The sequence below is a fragment of the Nicotiana sylvestris genome, chromosome 9, assembly GCF_000393655.2.
Source record: "Nicotiana sylvestris chromosome 9, ASM39365v2, whole genome shotgun sequence".
In the NCBI taxonomy this organism is placed as follows: domain Eukaryota; kingdom Viridiplantae; phylum Streptophyta; class Magnoliopsida; order Solanales; family Solanaceae; genus Nicotiana; species Nicotiana sylvestris.
The window spans coordinates 18722134-18743644 of NC_091065.1; the positions used below are offsets into that span (position 1 = coordinate 18722134).

Sequence of the window (21511 nt, forward strand, 5' to 3'; positions counted from 1 at the left end):
TCATTGGCATCTTCGCTTATGACAAGAATTGTGTCAAATGCGAAATTTGCGGTCGAAATATTTGACGGGTCCGGACATTTTGGGATGTGGCAAGGCGAGGTTCTAGATGTCCTTTTTCAACAAGGGCTAGATCTGGCCATTGAAGAAAAGAAACCAGATGTTATTGGAGAAGAAGATTGGAGAATTATCAACCGTGTTGCTTGCGGTACTATTCGATCCTACCTTGCTTTTAAATAAATTACCCAGATAGAAGTTCTAGGTTATGTTGTATTTCACAAAAACGAGCACGAGGGGGGCATAAACCGTACCTGAGCAATAATACAACAGGGGTGATGCCATCACCCAATAAATTGAAGGAGGACTGAAAAGACAAAAAAACGTATAGGTCCTCGCTCCAAACACTATATACAACTCTAGCTAATAAAAAAATTAGATTTTTTATACTTTGTTCTTATTGTGGGAAGCTGCCATTTATCAAGAAGGAGAACACTTTTAACCATGCTTGGGAGTTGTTAGAAGTTCTGGAAGATCTTGGCCTGATTGGAAGTAGCTGCGAGTTTAGCCAGGCAATCAGCTTCTTGGTTAGCCTCCCTTAGACAGTGTTGCACACATATATTAGCATCAGTTATGGAGTTGATGGTGTTGTCCACGATCTGCTCAATCTTGAGGTTGTTGGCCTCTTTCTTTGTCAACATATTTGCAATTATCAGAGAGTCAAGTTCAAGAACAAAATTATTGAGCACATGGTGGCCACACCATTTCACTCCAAACTCAGCTGCAAGAGCTTCAGTCATAATGTCGCTATTACTCTGTACATTGACTGAGAAGGCCATGATTAAGACACTATTACTGTTTCTATACTAGAGTTGAGTGAACTTTTGAAGGATGAATTCTTTTTACGTTCTAATATAGTTTTACCTTTGAATTTTTCTACGTATTCAGTTGCATGCTTATTTTAGTTAATTGAAAAGCTCTTAATTGACTGTGCTTATATATTATATATTACTTGAGAAAAAGTGTATATTTATATTGTTGTTGAACAATGTCACTCCCAAAGTATAGGAGAGATCAATATATCGGGTTTAAAAGCGGGAATAGAGATAATAAAGTTTTGACGTGGTTATAGTTAGCAGTGAGAAAGTGCAAGCTAGCATAATTCGAGAGAATATGACTAGTACATTATTGTAGTTGCTCTAGTGGGAATTATGATAAGTCAAGTGCTCAAGATCAGTGAAAAATACTTAGGAGAAATTATAGGAGATTGAACATGAAAGATTATGATAATAGGAAAAATCATAATTCTAGGCATTTCCAATCTTATTTCCAATCCTTAGTCTCTATAGTTAATAATTTTACTGCTTTAATATTTGTTAGTTAATTAGTCAGAAATAAAAACCTTAAACTTTATAACTCAAAAACTATTCGAACTTGTCTCCTTAGTAATTATGAACAATTGTACCTAAACCTTAGTTCTTTGTGAGATTCAACTCCGGACTCTTAGATCGGGTTATATTTGTAGCAACCATTTGGTCTTTTTAATAAGGCATAGTTAGCGTTATCAGAGACTCTAACAGTTAACATTTGTGTCACGACCCAAGTTCTCCCTCCGTGAACTGTCATGACGGCACCTAGTCTCTACGACTATGTAAGCCTAACAAATTGCGGAAAAAGAAAATGGCATACGAAACTGACAAATTACTGGTAAAACATAATAAAAGAGTTTACAATTTCCACTCGGCATATATAATACATACTCTTAAAACTGAATCAAACTCCCAAAACTAGGAATCTCTTGAAATCACAATATATGAAAAACTACATAGTGTTCTAACTCCAGAATGTCTAATTGAAAGTAAATACAGGAAGTCTAAAGCTAAAAGGAAGAATAGACTCTTGGATCTGTAGATGCGGTAGATATACCTCGAAGTCTCTGATATCGACTGCCTCACTGATAGAACGGTTGAGTAGCAGAACCTGGATCTGCATACGAAAAACATGTGCAGGAAAGGGCATGAGTACACCACAATGATACACAGTAAGTGCCAAGCCTAACCTCGGCCGAGTAGTAACGAGGAAGGTCAGGGCCCTACTGGTTATATATATATATATATATAACAAGGTAAGCAGTATGAAATAAAGCAGTATGATTAAAGTACTAACAATCGATAAAGAATAAAAGCACAGAAAGAATATAACTTAGTACACAGAGATAACAAAAGGGGGATCTCCCATGATATCGTCCCGTAGTCCCAAATATAAATGTGTAGGGGGATCTACCGGAATACCGATCCATAGTCCCAATGTAAATATCCAGTACAGGGGAATTTACCAGGTGTCGTCCCATAGTCCCAAATATAAATGTGCAGGGGATCTACCGGAATACCGATCCTTAGTACCAAAGTAAACATGTAAGGGGATCTACCGGGATATCGTGTCGTAGTCCCAAAGTAAAATACACAACAGTCTCATGAAAGAATCTACAATTTTATTCAAATTCATACCAAGAAAAGTAGAGATTTCTATTCTAAACATGTTGTACACAATTCAAGAAAATAGTTAAAGCAGATAGTACAGTTATGTCACTTAAAAATGTTTTCCTAAGCTAAACAGTAGGCTTTAAATACAGTAGTGTTCAACAAAAGGAACCACATATATTTACTTAATGAAATGGAGTTTTTGCAACAATTAGCACATGTACGCAATCGTCACCTCACGTACATGACACTCATATAACAACAATACCAAAATCCTAAGGGAAGTTCCTCCACACAAGGTTAGGCAAGCCACTTACCTCGAACCAGCTCAAAATCAATCCGAAATCATGCTCTTGCCACGAGTATCCAACTCCGAGTGGCCCAAATCTAATCAAATTAATTACATAACGTAAATAAAACAATACAACAACAACAACAACAAACCCAGTTTGATCCTAGCAGGTGGGGTCTGGGGAGGGTAGTCTGTACGCAGACCTTACCCCTACCTAATATAGGTAGAGAGGCTATTTCTAATAAACTCTCTGCTCAGGAAGGGCAAGAAGAAGAAGAGGAAAGCAAGGAAGGAAAAAAGATGGAAGATAAAAGAAAAAGGGAGAGATAAAGGATAAGTGGTACAAAATAATAGCAATAGGGAATACTGAGGCGAACAAAATCACATAAACAACTAATTTAGCTAATGAATTTAAAGCTACGACGAGAAATTAGAAAGACGCCCAAAAATCCTCCCTAGGCCCATGTCTCGGAATAGGATAAAAGTTACCAATTTAGAACACCCATTCACTCACAAGAACACTCATCCAAATCACTCAATTCCGACATCTAAAACCCAATCAAAACCCAAAAATTTGGTTAGGGAACATTTCCTCAATTCTCCCAATTTTTCACCCCAAATACGAAATTAAATAATAAAACTAAGCTTAGATTAATGGAATACAACCAAAAAGGATTAGGAATCATTACCCAATAATCTTCTCTTTAAAATCCCCACAGAATCGCCCTACCCCGAGCTCCAAATTTGATTTTCAAGTTATGAACTCAAACCCTCGATTTTCATATATCTGCCTAGCGATTTCCGCTTCTGCGATCATGGGACCGCACCTACGACTTGGGCTCTGTATCTGCAGAATTTCATTTAACTCTCCAGGCACCGCACCTACGCTCCTTTTTTCGCAGATACGGTCTGCTTCTGCGGTCCTTTAGCCGCATCTGCGGTCACTGGCCATTAGCGCCCAAACCGCACCTGAAACCTCATTCCCGGCTGCTGCAGCCCGCACCTGCGGGCTCCTCACAGCAAGTGCGACAATACTAGAAACAACAACTTCAGAATAGCCTAAGTCCAATTCCAACTTTCGTTAAGCATCTGAAACTCACCCGAGGCCCCCGAGACCTTAACCAAACATACCGACCAATCCTAAAATATCATACGGACTTAGTCCAATCCTCAAATCATATCAAACAATGCTAAAACCACGATTCACCCTCCAATTCAAGCCTAATGAACTTGAAATCTTAAGAATTCTACATCCGATGACAAAACCAATCAAACCAAGTCCGATTGATCCCGAATTTTTCACACAAGTCACATTCAACACTACAGAGCTATTCCAACTTTCGGAATCGGATTCCGACCCCGGTATCAAAATCTCACTATCGATCCGGAAACTTCAAAAATTCAACTTCCGGCATTTCAAGCCTAAATAAGCTACGAACCTTCAAAACATAATCCGAACATGCCCCTAAGCCCGAATCACCCAACAGAGCTAACGGAATTGACGGAATTTCATTCCGAGGCCGTCTTCACATTGTTCCGACTACGGTCCAAATTTTGAAGCTTAAACTCTCATTTAGGGACTAAGTGTCCCAAAACACTCCGAAACTCCCAACGAATTTTCTCGGCAACTCATAAGAGCAGAAACAAACACGGAAAAAGCAGTTAATAAGTGATCAGGACGTTAATTCTCAAAACGACCGGTCGGGTCATTGCATCCTCCCCATCTTAAAATATTCATTCGCCCTCGAACGAGCATAAAGAAATACCTGAAGTGGTGAAAAGATGAGGGTAACAGCTGCGATATCCTGCTCGGTCTCTCAAGTCGCCTCCTCGACCGGCTGAACCTTCACTGATGCAATATTCTTTGACCTCAGCTTTCGAACATGCCTGTCCAATATCGCCACTGGCTCCTCAACATAAGATAGATCCCTATCTAACTGGACTGAACTGAAATTCAACACGTGTGATGGATCACCGTGATACTTCTGGAGCACCAAAACATTAAATACCGGATGTACTTCTGCTAAGCTGGGAGGTAAGGCAAGCTCATAAGTAACCTCCCTAACACGTCTCAATACCTCCAAATGACCAATAAACCTCGAACTCAATTTCCCCTTCTTCCCAAATTTCATAACGCCCTTCATAGACGAGACCTATAGCAAGACTCGCTTTCCAACAATATAGGAAACATCATGAACCTTTCGGTACGCGTAACTCTTCTGTCTGGACTGGGCTGTGCGAAGTCTATCCTGAATCACCTTAACCTTCTCCAAAGCGTCCTGAACCAAGTCTGTGCACAATAATCTAGCCTCACCTGGCTCGAACTAACCCATCGGGGATCTACACCGCGTACCATACAAAGCCTCATACGGTACCATCTGAATGCTGGACTGATAACTGCTATTGTTGGCAAACTCTGCCAGTGGCAAGAACTGATACCAAGACCCTTCAAACTCCATCACACATGCACGAAGCATATCCTCAAGAATCTAAATAGTGCGCTCGGACTGTCCATCCGTCTGGGGGTGAAATGTTGTGCTCAACTCCACCCGAGTACCTAACTCATGTTGTATGACCCTCCAAAACCGAGACATAAACTGAGTACCTCTATCTGAAATGATGGAAACTGGAATACCATACAGACGAACAATCTCCCGGATATAAATATCTGCCAACCACTCCGAAGAATAGGTAGTACATACATGAATGAAATGCGCGGACTTGGTCAGCCAATCCACAATCACCCAAATGGCATCGAACTTCCTCAAAGTTCGAGGGAGTCTAACTACGGAGTCCATGGTGATACGCTCCAACTTCCACTCCAGAATCTCTATTTACTAAAGCAAACCACCTGGTCTTTGGTGCTCATACTTCACCTACTAACAGTTGAGGCACCGAGATACAAACCCAACTATATCTTTTTTCATCCGCCTCCACTAATAGTATTATCTCAAATCCTGGTACATCTCTACGGTACCCAGATGGATAGAATACTGCGAACTATGGGCCTCTTCTAGAATCAACTCCCAAAGCCCATCAACATTGGGTGCACATATCCGACCCTGCATCCTCAATACCCCGTCATCACCAATGGTCACATCTCTGGCATCACCATACAGAACCTTGTCCTTGAGAACAAGCAAAGAGGGTCATCAAACCAACGCTCCCTGATACGATCCAACAAGGAAGACCGAGAAATCACACAAGCTAGAACCCGACTAGGCTCCAAAAGATCCAACAACACAACCTGGCAGGCTAAGGCTTGAACATCCATCGCCATGTGCCTCTCCGCTGCTGGTAGATAAGCCAAACTCCCCAAACTTTCTGCCCGGCGACTTACGGCATCAGCCACCATATTGGCCTTGCCTGGGTGATACAAGTTAGTGATATCATAATCCTTTAGCAGCTCTAACCACCTCCTTTGGCACAAATTAAGGTCCTTCTGCTTGAATAGATGTTGCAAACTCCAGTGATCAGTATAAATCTCACAAAGGACACCATACAAATAATGACGCCAGATCTTCAAGGCGTGAACAATAGCAGCTAACTCGAGATCATGGATAGGATAATTCTTCTCATGTACCTTCAAATGTCAGGACGCGTAGGAAATCATTGTACCATCCTACATCAATACCACTCCAAGGCCAATCCTCGAGGCATCACAATAGACAGTATAAGACCCCGAACCTATAGGCAATATGAAAATTGGGGTTGTAGTCAAAGCTGTCTTGAGCTTCTGGAAGCACTACAAGAAATAGGACTTTTTGCAGCAACATTTAGTGGCGACTTGATGTGTTGCAACAAATGTTATACTTTTAGGAGCGACTTTAGAAGTTGCTGCTAAAAATAGACTTTTAACAGTGACTTATTTAAGGCGCCTCTAATATGCGCTACTAATTATTGAATTTTTCTTACCCGGTAAGACCAAAATTTTGGCTCCAAAGATCTAGCAGCGACCAATTAATAGTCGCCGCAGAAGAACATTTAGGACCGACTTAGTCGCCACTAATAGAATAATTAAAATTAAAAAAAGTAAATAAAAAACAAAATTTCTTAATCAGAAGATCTCAAACATATCAAATGTCTCTTTGCTCGATTTCTTTTCTACAATACCACTTGTTTGCTCCCTTCCTTATCTGTAAAATTCTCAATGTCCTCTCCGATATAAAACCTCAAATCTTTCAAATCTATCTACTCAAATCACAAAATGTGAACCATATGGTAGAGCTACAAAAGCCCTAATTACAAATTGTGACTCCATCAGGTATGTGCTCAAATCTCAAATCTTTTTTTGGTAAATGTATTCTCTAATTTTACCTCAAATTTTTCTGACCCATTTATAAATCTAGAGGAACTGACAGTCGTCTAAAGCTAAAGAAGGAAGGAATAAAGTTTATGTGACGACCCGGCTAGTCGTCTCATGAGTTACTGCTCTATTTCCCCCATTTCTGCTTCTTTATGCTTCGTTATCTGTGTTTTGTGGTATTGAGTTGGTCGAATCGTATCCGAAAAGGATTTGACAAGGTTTGAGACACTTAGTCTCTATAGAGTGAGTTTAAGTTGGAAAAGTCAATCGGATGTTGACTTATGTGTTAGAGGGCTCGAATGTGAGTTTCGATAGTTCGGCTAGCTTCGAGAGGTGATTTGTGGCTTAGGAGCATGATCGGAATGAATTTTGGAGGTTCGTAGTAATATAGGCTTGAATTGGCGAAGTTGATATTTTGGCGATTTTTGGTTGATAGGCCAGATTTGATATAGGGGTCGGAATGGAGTTCCAAGAGTTGTAGTAGCTCCATTATGTCATCTTCAATGTGTGTGCAAAATATCAGGTCATTCGAACGTGGTTTGGTTGGGTTTTTGATCAAAAGCGGAATTTGGAAGATTTTAGAAAGTTTGGCTTGAATCCGCTGTGTTTTGGGTGATTTGATGTTGTTTGAGATGATTTGATGATTGGAACAAGTTTGAATAAGGTATTAAGATATGTTTGTGCTTTTGGTTGAGGTCCCGGGGGCCTAGGGGTGTTTTCGGATGGTTGACGGGAAGTTTGGATTGTTGTTGCAGCTGCTGAATTGCTGCTTCTGGTATTTTCGGACCCACGGATTGGGGACCGCAGGTGCGGCGCTGCACGTGCTGGAGATCTATCGTAGAAGCGAAAAAGGGTCAGGTGAGCAGAGACTGCAGAATCGGTAAGGTGACCGCATCTACGATGTCGCAGATGCGGAAGTGTGGTCGCAGATGCGATTTAGGCTGGATAAGTGATTTCCGCAGAAGCGGAGGATTTAACCACAAATGCGTTACCGCAAAAGTGGGTATTGTGCCGCAGATGCGAAAAGGTCTGGGCAGAACATATAAGTTATTTCATTCTACGAAATTGAGTTATTTCACCATTTTTGACTTCGATTTTGGAGCTTTTTCGGCTATTTGAAAGAGTGATTTTAAGGAAACTTCATTGAGGTAAGGGATTTGGACTTAAAACTCATTCCTATGCTATTATTCCATGGATTAGAGCTAGAATTTAAGGAAAATCAAGGTTGAAATTTGGGGAAACTAGGGCTTGGGAACTTAGGCCTTTAATTGAGGATTTGAAGGACCATTTGGGGTCGGATTTGAGAAATTTTGATATGTATGAACTCGTGGGGAGATAAGAAACCTATTGATGTAAAAATTATTGAATTCTGAGATGTGGGCCCGGGGGTCGGATTTTGGTAATTTCGGAATTTGTGCCCTTTATTGATTGCTTTCGCTTGGGCTTCGTTCTCTTAGCATATGTTGACGTTCTCGTTCTGATTTTGGATAGATTCAACGCGTGTGGAGGCCGATTCGAGGGGCAAAGGCATCGCGAGTTAGAGATTTGACCAGTTCGAGGTGAGTAATGATTGTAAATGATGTTCTGAGGGTTTGAAACCCCAGATTGCACATCGTAGTGCTATATTAAAGTGAGGCACACGCTTGATAATAAGCGTGGGGTCGTGCACTGTTGGGGATTGTGACTTGGTACGTCCCGAATGACTATTTTACTGCGTATTTGACCGAAATCTATTTGCTATCATCATGATTTGGGCTGAATGCCATATTTGGGCCTTGTGCCAACTATTGGAACCATTCGAGGATTTTTACTGGTATTTTCCTCACTATTTTGACTTTATACTTGAACTCAGTCATGTTATATTTCACTGTTTTCATACTCAGCCATGTTTAGTCTGTTTTAACACTTACATGATCTTTTAAATGATATTTTTGGGTTGAGAATCATGTTTCACTATTGCCCGAGTGGCTTGTGAGGATTTTTGACTGAGTAAGGCCGATGGCCTATGTTGTGAGGAAACATTTGACACTAATTATGAGGGAAAAGGCCAGAGATATGCACGCCACTAGGTGGCTTGTTTGATATGAGGATGAGGGTATGGTGATGATGCCATGAGGTGGCTTGATATTGCGCTTGTGCCGTAAGGGGCCCCTCCAGGAGTCTGCACACCCCCAGTGAGCGCGGGTACCCATTGTGATGTGAGATTGAGCCTGAGCGGCTGGTATCGTTCTAAGATATTGCCCGAGGGGCAGATTTGTTGATACTGTGCCCGAGGGGCAAACTTCTATTTGTTTACTTTACCTTAACTGCTCGTCAATTACCCGTTTACTTGTTGAAAAAGGATTTTACTTAACTTTCACTGGTTTATTGCTTTTAAATGATTTTACTGCTTCATTATAGAATGTCTTGTGCCTTACGTGTTTCCTTACTTTCAGTCGGTATTTACATTTGCTACTCACTGAGTTGGAGTATGCACTTTACTCCCAGCACCCTGTGTGCAGATTCAGGCGTAACTGGTTCCGCTCTCGACTGCTGATCCCTCCAGCTTCAGGCAGACATTCGGAGTTCACGAGGTAGCTGTTGGCATCCATAGCCCCGTGTGTCTACTCCTTTATCCCTTCTATATCTTTTCAGACATTTGTACTAGCTTATGGATTTAACAGACTTGTATTATGGCTTATAAACGCTCATGACTAGTGACACCCCGGTTAGGGCTGTGTATGGGTGTTCTTCCACGTATTTATGTTATTATTGTTATTTCAGATTTATTTTATCATGTTTAGACCATTTCTTAAATACTTAACTTTTAATAATTGGAAAATGGGAAGTGTCAGTTGGTCTTGTCTTCACAAGAGGTGTCATCATGACTGGGTCCGGGTTAGGGTCGTGACCAATTGGTATCAGAGCCTAGGTTACATAGGTCTCACGAGTCATGAGCAGGTAGAGTCTCGCGGATCAGTATGGAGACGTCTGTATATCCTCGAGAGGCTGCAGAACCTTTAGGAAAAACTTCATATTCTTGAAATTCTTGTCGTGCGAGCTTGTTGATCCGAGTACTAAACTTCTTTTATTCTACTCTCTCACAGATGGTAAGGACACATGCTACTGGTCGGGGTGGACGACCCCCAGTACCACCAACTGTGGCACCAAAGGCCAAGGACACGGCCGTGGTCGTGGTAGGAGCAAACCAGCTAGAGCAGCACCTGCAGATCCACCGACTGCCCCAGTTCTGGATCAGGTCCCAGTTATGGACGCTCCAGCAGCACCAACTCAGGCACCAGCTGTGCCCATTGTGATTCTGGGTCTTTAGGAGGCCTTGGCTCAGATCTTATCAGTTTGCACTGGCCTGGCTCAGGCGGTTTCAGCCACTACAGCCGCAGCTACTTCTCAGGCCGGGGGAGGCAATTAGACTCCCGCCGCTTGCACACCTGAGCAGGTCGTGCAGGGACTCCAAACGCCGGAGGCGCATCCAGCCTAGCCAGTTGTAACTGCTCAGTACTATGTAGTTCCTACCATGCCGGAGGATGAGGAGTGTAGGTTGGAGAGATTTGGTAGACTTCAGCCTCCAACCTTCAGCGGTGCAGAGGGCGAGGATGCCTAGGGCTTTTTGGACAAGAGTCAGAGGGTGCTTCATACAACGGGTATTCTGGAGACCAGCGAGGTTGCTTTCACTACATATTAGTTTTTGGGAGCTGCCTTTACTTGGTGGGAGGCTTTTGAGAGGCGTAGGCCTGTTGGTGCAACACCCCTTACCTGGCAGTAGTTCTCCATTCTCTTTCTGGAGAAGTATGTGCCACAGTCTCGCAGAGAGAAGTTGTATAAGCAGTTTGAGTGGTTGAGTCAGGGGAAGATAACCGTGTTGTAGTATGAGTTGAGGTTCTCTAAGTTGGCTCATCATGCCATCTGGTTGCTCCCGATATATAAGGAGAGGATTAGGAGGTTTGTTGATGGCCTCACTTATCAGCTTCGCATTCTTATGACCAGGGAGAGGGTGACTGGTGCTACCTTCGAGGAGGTTGTGGATATCTCCCATGAGATTGAGTCTGTTCGTCGCCAAGAGCGAGAGGAGAGGGAGGCCAAGAGGCCTCGAGGATCTGGCAGTTATAGTGGTGCTCCTTCGAGGGGTCAGTTCCAGCATAGTTGAGGCCGTTCTTTCAGGTTTGCTTAGCCAGCTTTCCTAGGTTATCATGGGGCATCTTCGAGTCATGGTTATCATGGTTCTCAGCAGGGCCAGTCATCACTTAGTGCCCTTCCAGCTCAGAGTTCGACCCGTGCTCTATCAGTTTAGGGCTCTTCTATGCCGAGTGCATCTGCTAGTCACTCCGGTGCCAGGGGTTCCCTTTAGTCCCCTTCTCCAGCACCTGGGAGTTATTATGAGTGTAGAGAGATGGGTCATATATGGAGGCAGTGTCCTTGTCGTTTTACTAGTTCATCTCAGCAGAGAGGCCAGTCATCGGTTTCAGCGCCAGTTTCTTCACCACTACCCGCTCAGTCAGCTAAGGGTGGGGGTCAGCCATCCAGGGGTCTCCCCAGAGGGGGAGGTCGATCAGGGGGCAGTCAGGCCAGTTTCTATGCACTTCCAAGAAGACCCGATGCTATTGCTTCAGATACTGCCATTACAGGTATTGTTTCAGTCTGCCACATAGATGCCTCTGTATTATTTGATCCCATTTCCACCTTTTCTTATGTGTCCTCGTATTTTGCTCGTTATTTGGGTAAGCCACATGAGTTTCTTGCTTTACCTGTTCATGTACCTATCCCAGTGGGTGATACTGTTGTTGTAAACCGTGTATACCGGTCGTGTGTGGTGACTATTGGGGGTTTGGAGACCCGAGTGGATCTATTATTATTGAGCATGGTGGATTTCGATGTCATTTTAGGCATAGATTGGCTATCTCCGTGTCGTGCTATTCTGAACTGTCATGCTAAGACATTTACATTGGCTATGCCGGGTGTGCCACAGATTGAGTGGCGAGGTGTGACTAATTATGTTCCCAGTAGAGTGATCTCATTCTTGAAAGCCCAACGTATGGTTGGGAAGGGTTGTCTTTCGTATCTAGACTTTGTGCAGGATGTCGGTGCTAAGACTCCTAATATTGATTATGTTCTAGTTGTGAGGGATTTTCCCGATGTGTTTCCCGCAAACCTGCCGGGCATACCTCCAGACAGGGATATTGATTTTGTTATTGACCTAGTGCCGGGCACTCAACCCATTTCTATTCCTCTGTATCGTATGGCACCAGCGGAGTTGAAGGAGCAGCTTTAAGAACTCCTAGATAAGGGGTTCATTCGGCCTAGCGTGTCACCTTGGGGTGCACCGGCTCTGTTTGTGAAGAAAAAGGATGGCACAATGAGAATGTGCATTGATTATAGGCAATTGAACAAGGTAACAATTAAGACAAATATCCTTTGCCTCGCATTGATGATTTATTCGACCAGCTTCAGGGAGCGAGAGTGTTCTCCAAGATTGATCTCTATTCAGGTTATCACCAGTTGAAGATCAGGGATTTGGATATTCTTAAGATAGCTTTTAGGACCCGATATGGTCATTATGAGTTCTTGGTGATGTCTTTTGGGCTAACCAATACCCTAGCAGCGTTCATGCATTTGATGAATAGCCTGTTCCAGCCTTATCTCGATTCATTTGTCATAGTCTTCATTGATGATATTCTGGTGTATTCGCGTAGTCAGGAGGAGCACGCAGAGCATTTGAGAGTTGTGTTGCAGAGATTGAGGGAGGAGAAGCTTTATGCAAAATTCTCCAAGTGTGAGTTTTGGCTTAGTTCAGTGGCTTTCTTGGGGCACGTGGTGTCCAGCGCAGGTATTCAGGTTGATCGGAAGAAGATAGCGGTGGTTCATAGTTGGCCCAGACCTTCCTCAACCACAGAGATTCATAACTTTCTTGGTTTGGCAGACTATTATCGCCAGTTTGTTTAGGGATTCTCATCTATTGCATCGCCCTTGAGCAACTCAGAAGGGTGCTTCATTTGTATGGTCGGACGAGTGTGAGGAGAGCTTTCAGAAGCTCAAGACAGCTTTGACCATAGCTCAAGTGTTGGTTCTGCCATCAGCTTCAGGTTCATATACCGTGTATTGTGATGCTTCGAGAGTTGGAATTGGTTGTGTGTTGATGTAATAGGGTAGGGTTATAGATTATGTTTCTTGTTAGTTGAAGCCCCATGAGAAGAACTACCTCGTTCATGATTTGGAGTTGGCTGCCATAGTTCATGCATTGAAGATTTGGAGACATTACTTGTATGGTGTGTCTTGTGAGGTTTTTACTGATTATCATAGCCTCTAGCACTTGTTCAAACAGAAGGATCTCAATTTGAGGCAGTGGAGGTGGTTGGAGTTGCTTAAGGATTATGATATCATTATATTGTACCATCCGGGAAAGGCCAATGCGGTGGTCGATGCCTTGAGCCGGAAGGCGGTGAGTATGGGGAATTTGGCATATATTCCAATTGGGGAGAGACCTCTTGCAGTTGATGTCCAGGCCTTGGCCAATTAGTTCGTGAGATTAGATGTTTCGGAGCCCAGTCGGGTATTGGCTTGTGTGGTTTCTTGGTCTTCCTTATATGATCGCATCAGAGAGCACCAGTATGATGATCTGCATTTGCTTTTCCTTAAGTACAGATTTCAGCACGATGATGTCAGAGATGTGAACATTGGTGATGATGGGTGTCACACCTCATTTTTACCTACACCCCCAGAAGGGTATAAAGGAGTTTTTCCAATTAAAGCACAATCGAAACGGGATTTATTATTAAGAATTCAGAGTCTCCACTTGGGAGATTTATGGTGTCCCAAGTCACCGGTTGAATCCCGAATCGAGGAAAATATTGACTCTGTTTAACAGTCCGCGAACCAGAAATCCGGGTAAGGAATTCTGTTAACCTGGGAGAAGGTGTTAGGCATTTCCGGGTTCTGTGGTTCTAGCGCGGTCGCTCAATTGTTATATTCGGCTTGAATTATCTGATTTTAAACAATTATGAACCTATGTACAAATTTTAACTTTAACCGCTTTTATTCATTTTTAAGAGAAGTGCAACGCCATCAAAACACACGTCACATAAATGCACCCGTGATTCTTGACGTATTTCAACATCGTTGAGATCTTGATTTGGGTCACATAAATGCGCACCCGAGTTTAGGAAAGTAATATTATTAAATGGCGCGCCTAAAGCAACTACACATTTTTTAACTTTGCGAGGGCCGTGGAAATTTAACTAAATAGCACGCCTCGGTTTCTAAGGATTAAAATTAATTACACAAGGGCCATGGATTATTTAATGAAAATGGCGCACTTCAAGTTTTCTATAAAAAAAACTAACTAGCTTTGTGAGGGCCATTGATTATGGAAGGTCAATATGGATAAATGTATAAAGATTAGTTTTTGACATGTACATCAAATTGATTCTACCAACATGGGTCCTACATTCCAAAAATCCTTATACACTTTGTATTTTTTTTTAAAATCAAAATAAAAAGAAACTGATGATATCATGAAACATTGTATAGCAATATTACATGAGCCAGAATAGACAAATGACTTGTACAAGAACTAATACCCAGTTCAACATTTGTTAGGTGCATGAATAGTCGACTTAAACGATTATACTGTCAATTCACGCAATACACTTTCAATGCTTGAAATTAAAAAAAAAACTCATGTGCTATTGACACATACAGCTTCAATTGACTTTTCGCTAGAATTCCAATTTTTATACACTACCTGCCAGTTATATGAGAACTCATGTAAATCTTTGAATACAAATGATATCGCAACTAATCATGAGAAGCCTATCAAATATTCGTACATGGAAACGAGAATAGGAAAACAAACCATCGGACAATTTGAATCACTTAGCATGAGTACATGCTTGTCAATTTACAACGGTGACCAACTAGTGATTACAGCTGCTAAATGATCAGTCCCCTGCAATGACTAAACTCCACAATGCCATACAAATACACTTCTATTCTGATTAGCATGACTCAATTTTAAAGAATTAACTGACAGCAGGATTCAATGAAGTAAGATTCAATTCCAGCATCAAAACAAACCATATCATCATAAAAGTTCATACATTTCAGAAACTCATAAGAGAGTAGGAAGCAAAATACTTATTTCCTTCGACAAATAAACCTTGGAACAATCTTAACTAGTACATACTTATCAATCCAAAAGATCCTGAGTTAGCTATATTCAACCAGGCTCAAATCCAGACCTTAAAGCAAAAACAAGCAACCAACCGGATATATTTAAAAGGCTACAACTAAAAGAGATACCCATCCAAACTATCATGTAATCTACAATATTCAGAAAGTTATTCTCTTGATCACATATTCAGGGGTGGAGGTGTGACGATCAAAACTACCTAAATGAAACAGAAACAAACAAGTAAACTAACACAACACAAATCCTATTCAAAGCTCCATAAATCCATCTTTTATATATTCCAAGCCAAGCTTTACATTAGGTGGAAATAGAAGAGAATACCTGGAAAAGAGGGTAAACAATGAAGAAGTGAGATTCAACAAGCTCAAACAATCAGCAGTACATCAGATAACCTCAGATTCAAACCAACAGGTGTCGAGATCGACCCCAGAAACCCGTAGAGTATCTACTTGTTCAACCAACTTCACATCCCACTTGAAACGAAATCCATTCTACTTTAAACACTCGAATGAACTATACTAGACTGGACAGATTGAAAATTTGAGAAAGAAAAATCGAAACAAGAGAGATTAATGAAACAGTGAACTAGGATTCATTTCAGGAATTCGAAATCTAAGAAATTACCAAGATAACTTAATGAAAAAATAGTTTCTACAGCTGCCTGGTATTTTCAGAATTTCGCCTCTCAGTATTTTCTAGAGTAACCGGATCTCCCTCCCTCCTATTTTAGAATATCCAACTATTGTATATATCTTAATGCTTATCTCTCTATCTCTGCCTCTCTCTCCTCCAATGTTCTCCTCCCTCCCTTAAGGTCTGTATATATGTATCTCCATCCCCCATTATATACCTCATCAACCAGCCCTTTCCAGCTTCTCTTTTCTTTAAAAATATATTCTTTCAGCTTCTGAAAATGTCTCCCATGTTCTCTTACTTTCCAGCTCTAAAAGAGTATCAAGCTGACCACTGTCAGTTTCCTTTTTATTTTTTAATTCACTCAACTAGCCTAGTACTTTTTATTAGCAGTGCGCCACTACCATTTGTTGTCAGACTTAATTAGTAACCACTCGCGCTAAACTTATACTAGTAGGTTGGTTATTATACACATTAAAACAAGAAGTTATACCAAACTATTGAACTAATCCTAACTGTTCTGACTAAATGAAAAATGAGATGTAATTTCAGTCTTAAACAAATTGATATCCCAATTTGTAGAAAACAAATCCACAAAACCAATCAAAAGAAATAAACAATGAACAGAAATAATTTATACCAGAGGACTGATCGAATTTCAATTGAAATTGATCAGAAAAGAAAAAGAGAAGAGGGACATGACCACTTAATCAAATAAACACAAAAAAAAAACACGGAAGAACCTACCGATTGAACTGAAAAAAAATCTGGTATCTTGACTTTCCGATTCCTTCGCAAATAATGTTAGTCACTTGTTCTTTATCAAAACGAGTGAGTAACACTATTTTGTGACGAACTCGGCTCTAAAATTATCAACAGTCCTGAGTTCAGGTTTGGCCCTTGGGTTTAAGATTTGAGCAGATTGAGTTCCGTTCGAAGAAAACTGGTCGTGGATTAGGGAAGAGGGGAGTGAGGGGGTTCTACGGTGTGAATTTGGGGTTGATTGGGTAGGCTAGGGTTTGGGGTCTGATCTTCGATCCAAGATTCGAAGAACCACGAGGTGATTAGAGGAGAAAGGAATGGGGATTTGGCAAGAGGGGAGTGAGGGGGTTCTACGGTGTAATTTTGGAAGGGATTGGACCATCGGAACCGCCGTGAGGCGATTTCTGGTGGCGGAAGGCGGCGGGGCTAAACGGTGAGACAGGGGGTGTCTTTGAAGAGACGAGTGGGGGGGGGGGGTTTGGTATATTAAAATGGTGATTGGATTAGGGCCGTTGGATGATGAGAATCCAACGACCATGATGGATCCTTTAATGAGAACGGGGTCGTTTTGGCTGGTTGGGTCGGGACTGGGTCGAGCAAAGGAGACGGGTCGGGTTAGGTTAAAGCTTTGGGACCGTTCTATCAAGTTAATTCAATGGTCCAGATTGGAACGCACGAAACGACGTCGTTTGGTTGAGGCTGGAGACGGGCCGGGTTGGTTTGGGTTTTGGGCTGGACTAGGGTGGATTTCCGGTGCATTTTATTTGGGCTTTGGGGATTTAAATTAACTTTGGCCCAATTCCGATTTCCTTTTCCTTTATTAATTATTTTCTTCCTAAATTGTCTTCAAAATTAAAACCAAAATTCCTAACTCAAATTATAAAACCAAAATTGACTTAAAATACTAATCCACTTTAAATAATATTTATCACAAGTAATTAGATACTAAAAAATAAAATAATCACACAATTTGACATTAATACGTTATTTTCTGATTCTTTCATTTTTTTATTTTTTTAAAAATAAGTAATTTACTACTCAACTAAAAGAAATTATAAAATTAAATCCTAAATGCAAATGCAATCTATTTTTTGTATTTTTCATTTATTTAAACATACAAACATGCACGAACTCATGCAAATAATGACAGAAAATAGTATAAAAATCCACAAAATTGCAAATAACGGAAAAAATTATTTTATTTTGAATTTTTTGGGAGTGATTCTCATAGGACAAAAATCACGTGCTCACAGCGGGGTGTTGAGGATGCAGGGCCAGATTTGTGTGCCTAATGTGTATGGGCTTCGGGAGTTGATTCTGGAGGAGGCCCATAACTCGCGGTATTCCATTCATTCGGGTGCCGCGAAGATGTTTCAGGATTTGAGGAAGCATTATTGGTGGAGATGAATGAAGAAAGACATCGTGGGATTTGTAGCTCGGTGTCTCAATTGTCAGCAGGTGAAATATGAGCATCAGAGACCGTGTGGCTTGCTTCAGCAGATGGATATTCCTGAGTGGAAGTGGGAGAGGATCACTATGGATTTTGTTGTTGGACTTCCATGAACTTTGAGAAAGTTCAATGCTATTTGGGTGATTATGGATCAGCTGACCAAGTCCACGCACTTCATTTCAGTGTGTACTACCTATTCTTCCGAGCGGTTGGTAGAGATCTATATCTGGGAGATTGTTCGGTTGCATGGTGTCCCAGTTTCCATCATTTCAGATAGGGGCACTCAGTTTAACTCGCAGTTTTGGAGGTTTGTGCAGCGAGAGTTGGGTACTCAGGTTGAGTTGAGCACAACTTTTCATCCTCAGACGGACGGGCAGTCCGAGCGTACTATTCAGATATTGGAGGACATGTTGCGTGCTTATGTCATTGATTTCGAAGGGTTATGGGATCAGTTTCTACCGCTTGTAGAGTTTTCTTATAGCAACAGCTACCAGTCGAGTATCCAGATGGCTCCATATGAGGCGTTGTATGGGAGGCGGTGTAGATCTTCAGTTGGTTGGTTCGAGCCCGGTGAGGCTAGGTTATTGGGGACTGATTTGGTGCAGGATACATTGGGAAGGTGAAGGTGATTCAGGAGAGGCTTCGTACAGCACAGTCAAGGCAAAAAAGTTATGCTGATAGGAAGGTTCGATATGTGTCCTACATGGTTGGTGAGAAGGTTCTGTTGAAGGTTTCGCCCATGAAGGGTGTTATGAGATTTGGGTAGGAAGGGAAATTGAGTCCGCGATTCATTGGACCTTTTGAGGTGCTTCGGAGGATTGGGGAGGTAGCTTATGAACTTGTCGAGTGTGCATCCGGTATTTCATGTTTTTATGCTCCGGAAGTATATTGGGGATCCGTCTCATGTTCTGTATTTCAGCATGGTTTAGTTGGATAATGATTTGACCTATGATGTGGAGCTAGTAGCTATTTTGGGTCGTCAGGTTCAGAAGTTGAGGTCAAAGGATATAACTTCAGGGAAAGTGCAATGGAGAGGTCGGCCCATGGAGGAGGCTACTTGGGAGACCAAATAGGAGATGCGGAGCAGATATCCTCACCTTTTTGAGGCTTCAAGTATGTTTCTTGACTCGTTTGAGAACGAACGTTTATTTAAGTTGGGAAGGATGTGATGACCCGACCAGTCGTCTCATGAGTTACTGCTCCATTTCCCCCCATTTCTGCTTCTTTATGCTTCATTATCCATGTTTTGTGGTATCGGGTTGGTCGGATCAAATCCGGAAAGGATTTGGCAAGGTTTGAGACACTTAGTCTCATTAGAGTGAGTTTAAGTTGGAAAAGTCAACCGGATGTTGACTTATGTGTTAGAGGGCTTGGGTGTGAGTTTTGATGGTTTGGCTAGCTTCGGGAGGTGATTTGTGGCTTAGGAGCGTGATCAGAATGAATTTTGGAGGTTCGTAGTAGATTTAGGCTTGAATTGGCGAAGTTGATATTTTGGCGATTTTCGGTTGATAGGCGAGATTTTAATATAGGGGTCGGAATGGAATTTCGAGAGTTGCAGTAGCTCTGTTGTGTCATCTGGGATGTGTGTGCAAAATTTCAGGTCATTCAGACGTGGTTTGGTTGCGTTTTTTATCAAAAGCGGAATTTGAAAGATTTTAGAAAGTTTGGCTTGAATCCAATGTTTTTTGGGTGATTTGATATCGTTTGAGATGATTTGATGATTGGAATAAGTTTGAATAAGGTATTAGGATATGTTTGTGCTTTTGGTTGAGGTCCCGGGGGCCTCAGGGTGTTTTCGGATGGTTGACGGGAAGTTTGATTGTTGTTGCACCTGCTGAATTCCTGCTTCTGGTATTTTCGCACCTGCGGATTGGGGACCGCAGGTGCGATGCCGCACGTATGGGAGATCTATCGTAGAAGCGAAAAAGGGTCAGGTGAGCAGAGACCGAAGAAGCGGTAAGGTGACCGCATCTGCGATGCCGCAGATATGGAAGTGTGGTCGCAGATGCGATTTAGGTTGGATAAGTGATTTCCGCATAAGCGGAGGATTTAACCGCAAATGCGGTACCGCAAAAGTGCGTATTGTGCCACAAATGCGAAAATGTCTGGGCAGAACATATAAGTTTTTTCATTTCGCGAAATTGAGTTGTTTCACCATTTTTTACTTCGGCTTTGGAGCTTTTTGGGCGATTTGAAAGAGGGATTTCAAGGGAACTTCATTGAGGTAAGGGATTTAGACTTAAAACTCATTCCTATGCTATTATTCCCTGGATTAGAGCTAGAAATTAAGGAAAATCAAGGGTGAAATTTGGGGAAACTAGGGCTTGAGAACTTAGGCTTTAATTAAGGATTTGAAGGACCATTTAGGGTCGGATTTGGGAAATTTTGATATGTATGAACTCGTGGGGAGATAAGGAACCTATTGATGTAAAAATTATTGAATTCCGAGACGTGGGCCCGGGGGTCGAGTTTTGGTAATTTCGGGATTTGTGCCCTTTATTGATTGCTTTCGCTTAGGCTTCATTCCCTTAGCATATTTTGACGTTCTCGTTTTGATTTTGGATAGATTCGACATGCGTGGAGGCCGACTCGTGGTGCAAAGGCGTTGCGAGTTAGAGATTTGACCGATTCGAGGTGAGCAAATCGGGTTTGTGACATTTGGGAGGGCAACTCTTTCCCTTTCGGGAATTGGGTTCGAATTGAAGAGTCGCCACCTAATGATTTGAGTGCATTAGGACACTAGGGAAGGTTTGATTTGAACAACCAGAGATTGGGTAAGGGCTTGAAATTATCCCAAGGGGAAGGTGTTAGGCACTCCTCAAGATCCACTAGTGTGGTTCTCGGCCAAGCTATTGTTGTGACTTAAGAGCAAATAACACATAGGCAAATAAAGGCTTCAAATAAGAGAGGATTTTCACGTAATGGTTACAAATAAACAAAAGTAAGAAAAAGGAACTAAAAGAGTTGATTTTATTAAAAGAAATGGTTTTAAAAAAAGATTTACAAAAGAAACAAAGAAAACAAAGGAAAGGGGGTCTTGGGTTTATTAATAATATGGATCACCCCACATAACATCCGGTAATCACTCCTCAGTGAGGGGCTACACTTGATGTTATTGTGTGGTCATCATATCCATATCTATCCTTCCCACCCCGTTAAGGTATTAAAGCGCAGATCGGTCTCGTTTACTTATTGCATGCTATTACCCGCGCTAATCCTATCAGCCCTGGAGGTACTTGGGACTACTATTCCTAAAAGGGAGGAGAAGTCGGGGTTTATTTGTGATTTTAAAGGTAAAAATACTAAGGCAACAAGCAAACACACACACACACACACACACACTATATATATATATATATATATATATATATATATATATATAGCAAGTATGAGGAAGCACATAAATAAATAA

The 21511-nt window shown here is 41.7% G+C and overlaps 1 protein-coding gene across 1 annotated transcript; it reads right to left on the bottom strand.

Moving 5' to 3' along the window:
* Positions 1–512: 512 nt before the first annotated feature.
* Positions 513–833, bottom strand: LOC138877296 (uncharacterized). Its single transcript, XM_070156894.1, has one exon. It carries the CDS (start codon positions 831–833, stop codon positions 513–515), a length of 321 nt encoding a protein of 106 aa, XP_070012995.1.
* Positions 834–21511: the final 20678 nt, after the last annotated feature.

Coding starts and splice junctions, on each gene's coding strand:
- LOC138877296 (XM_070156894.1), bottom strand. CDS start 833: ATGGCCTTCTCAGTCAATGTACAGAGTAATAGCGACATTATGACTGAA.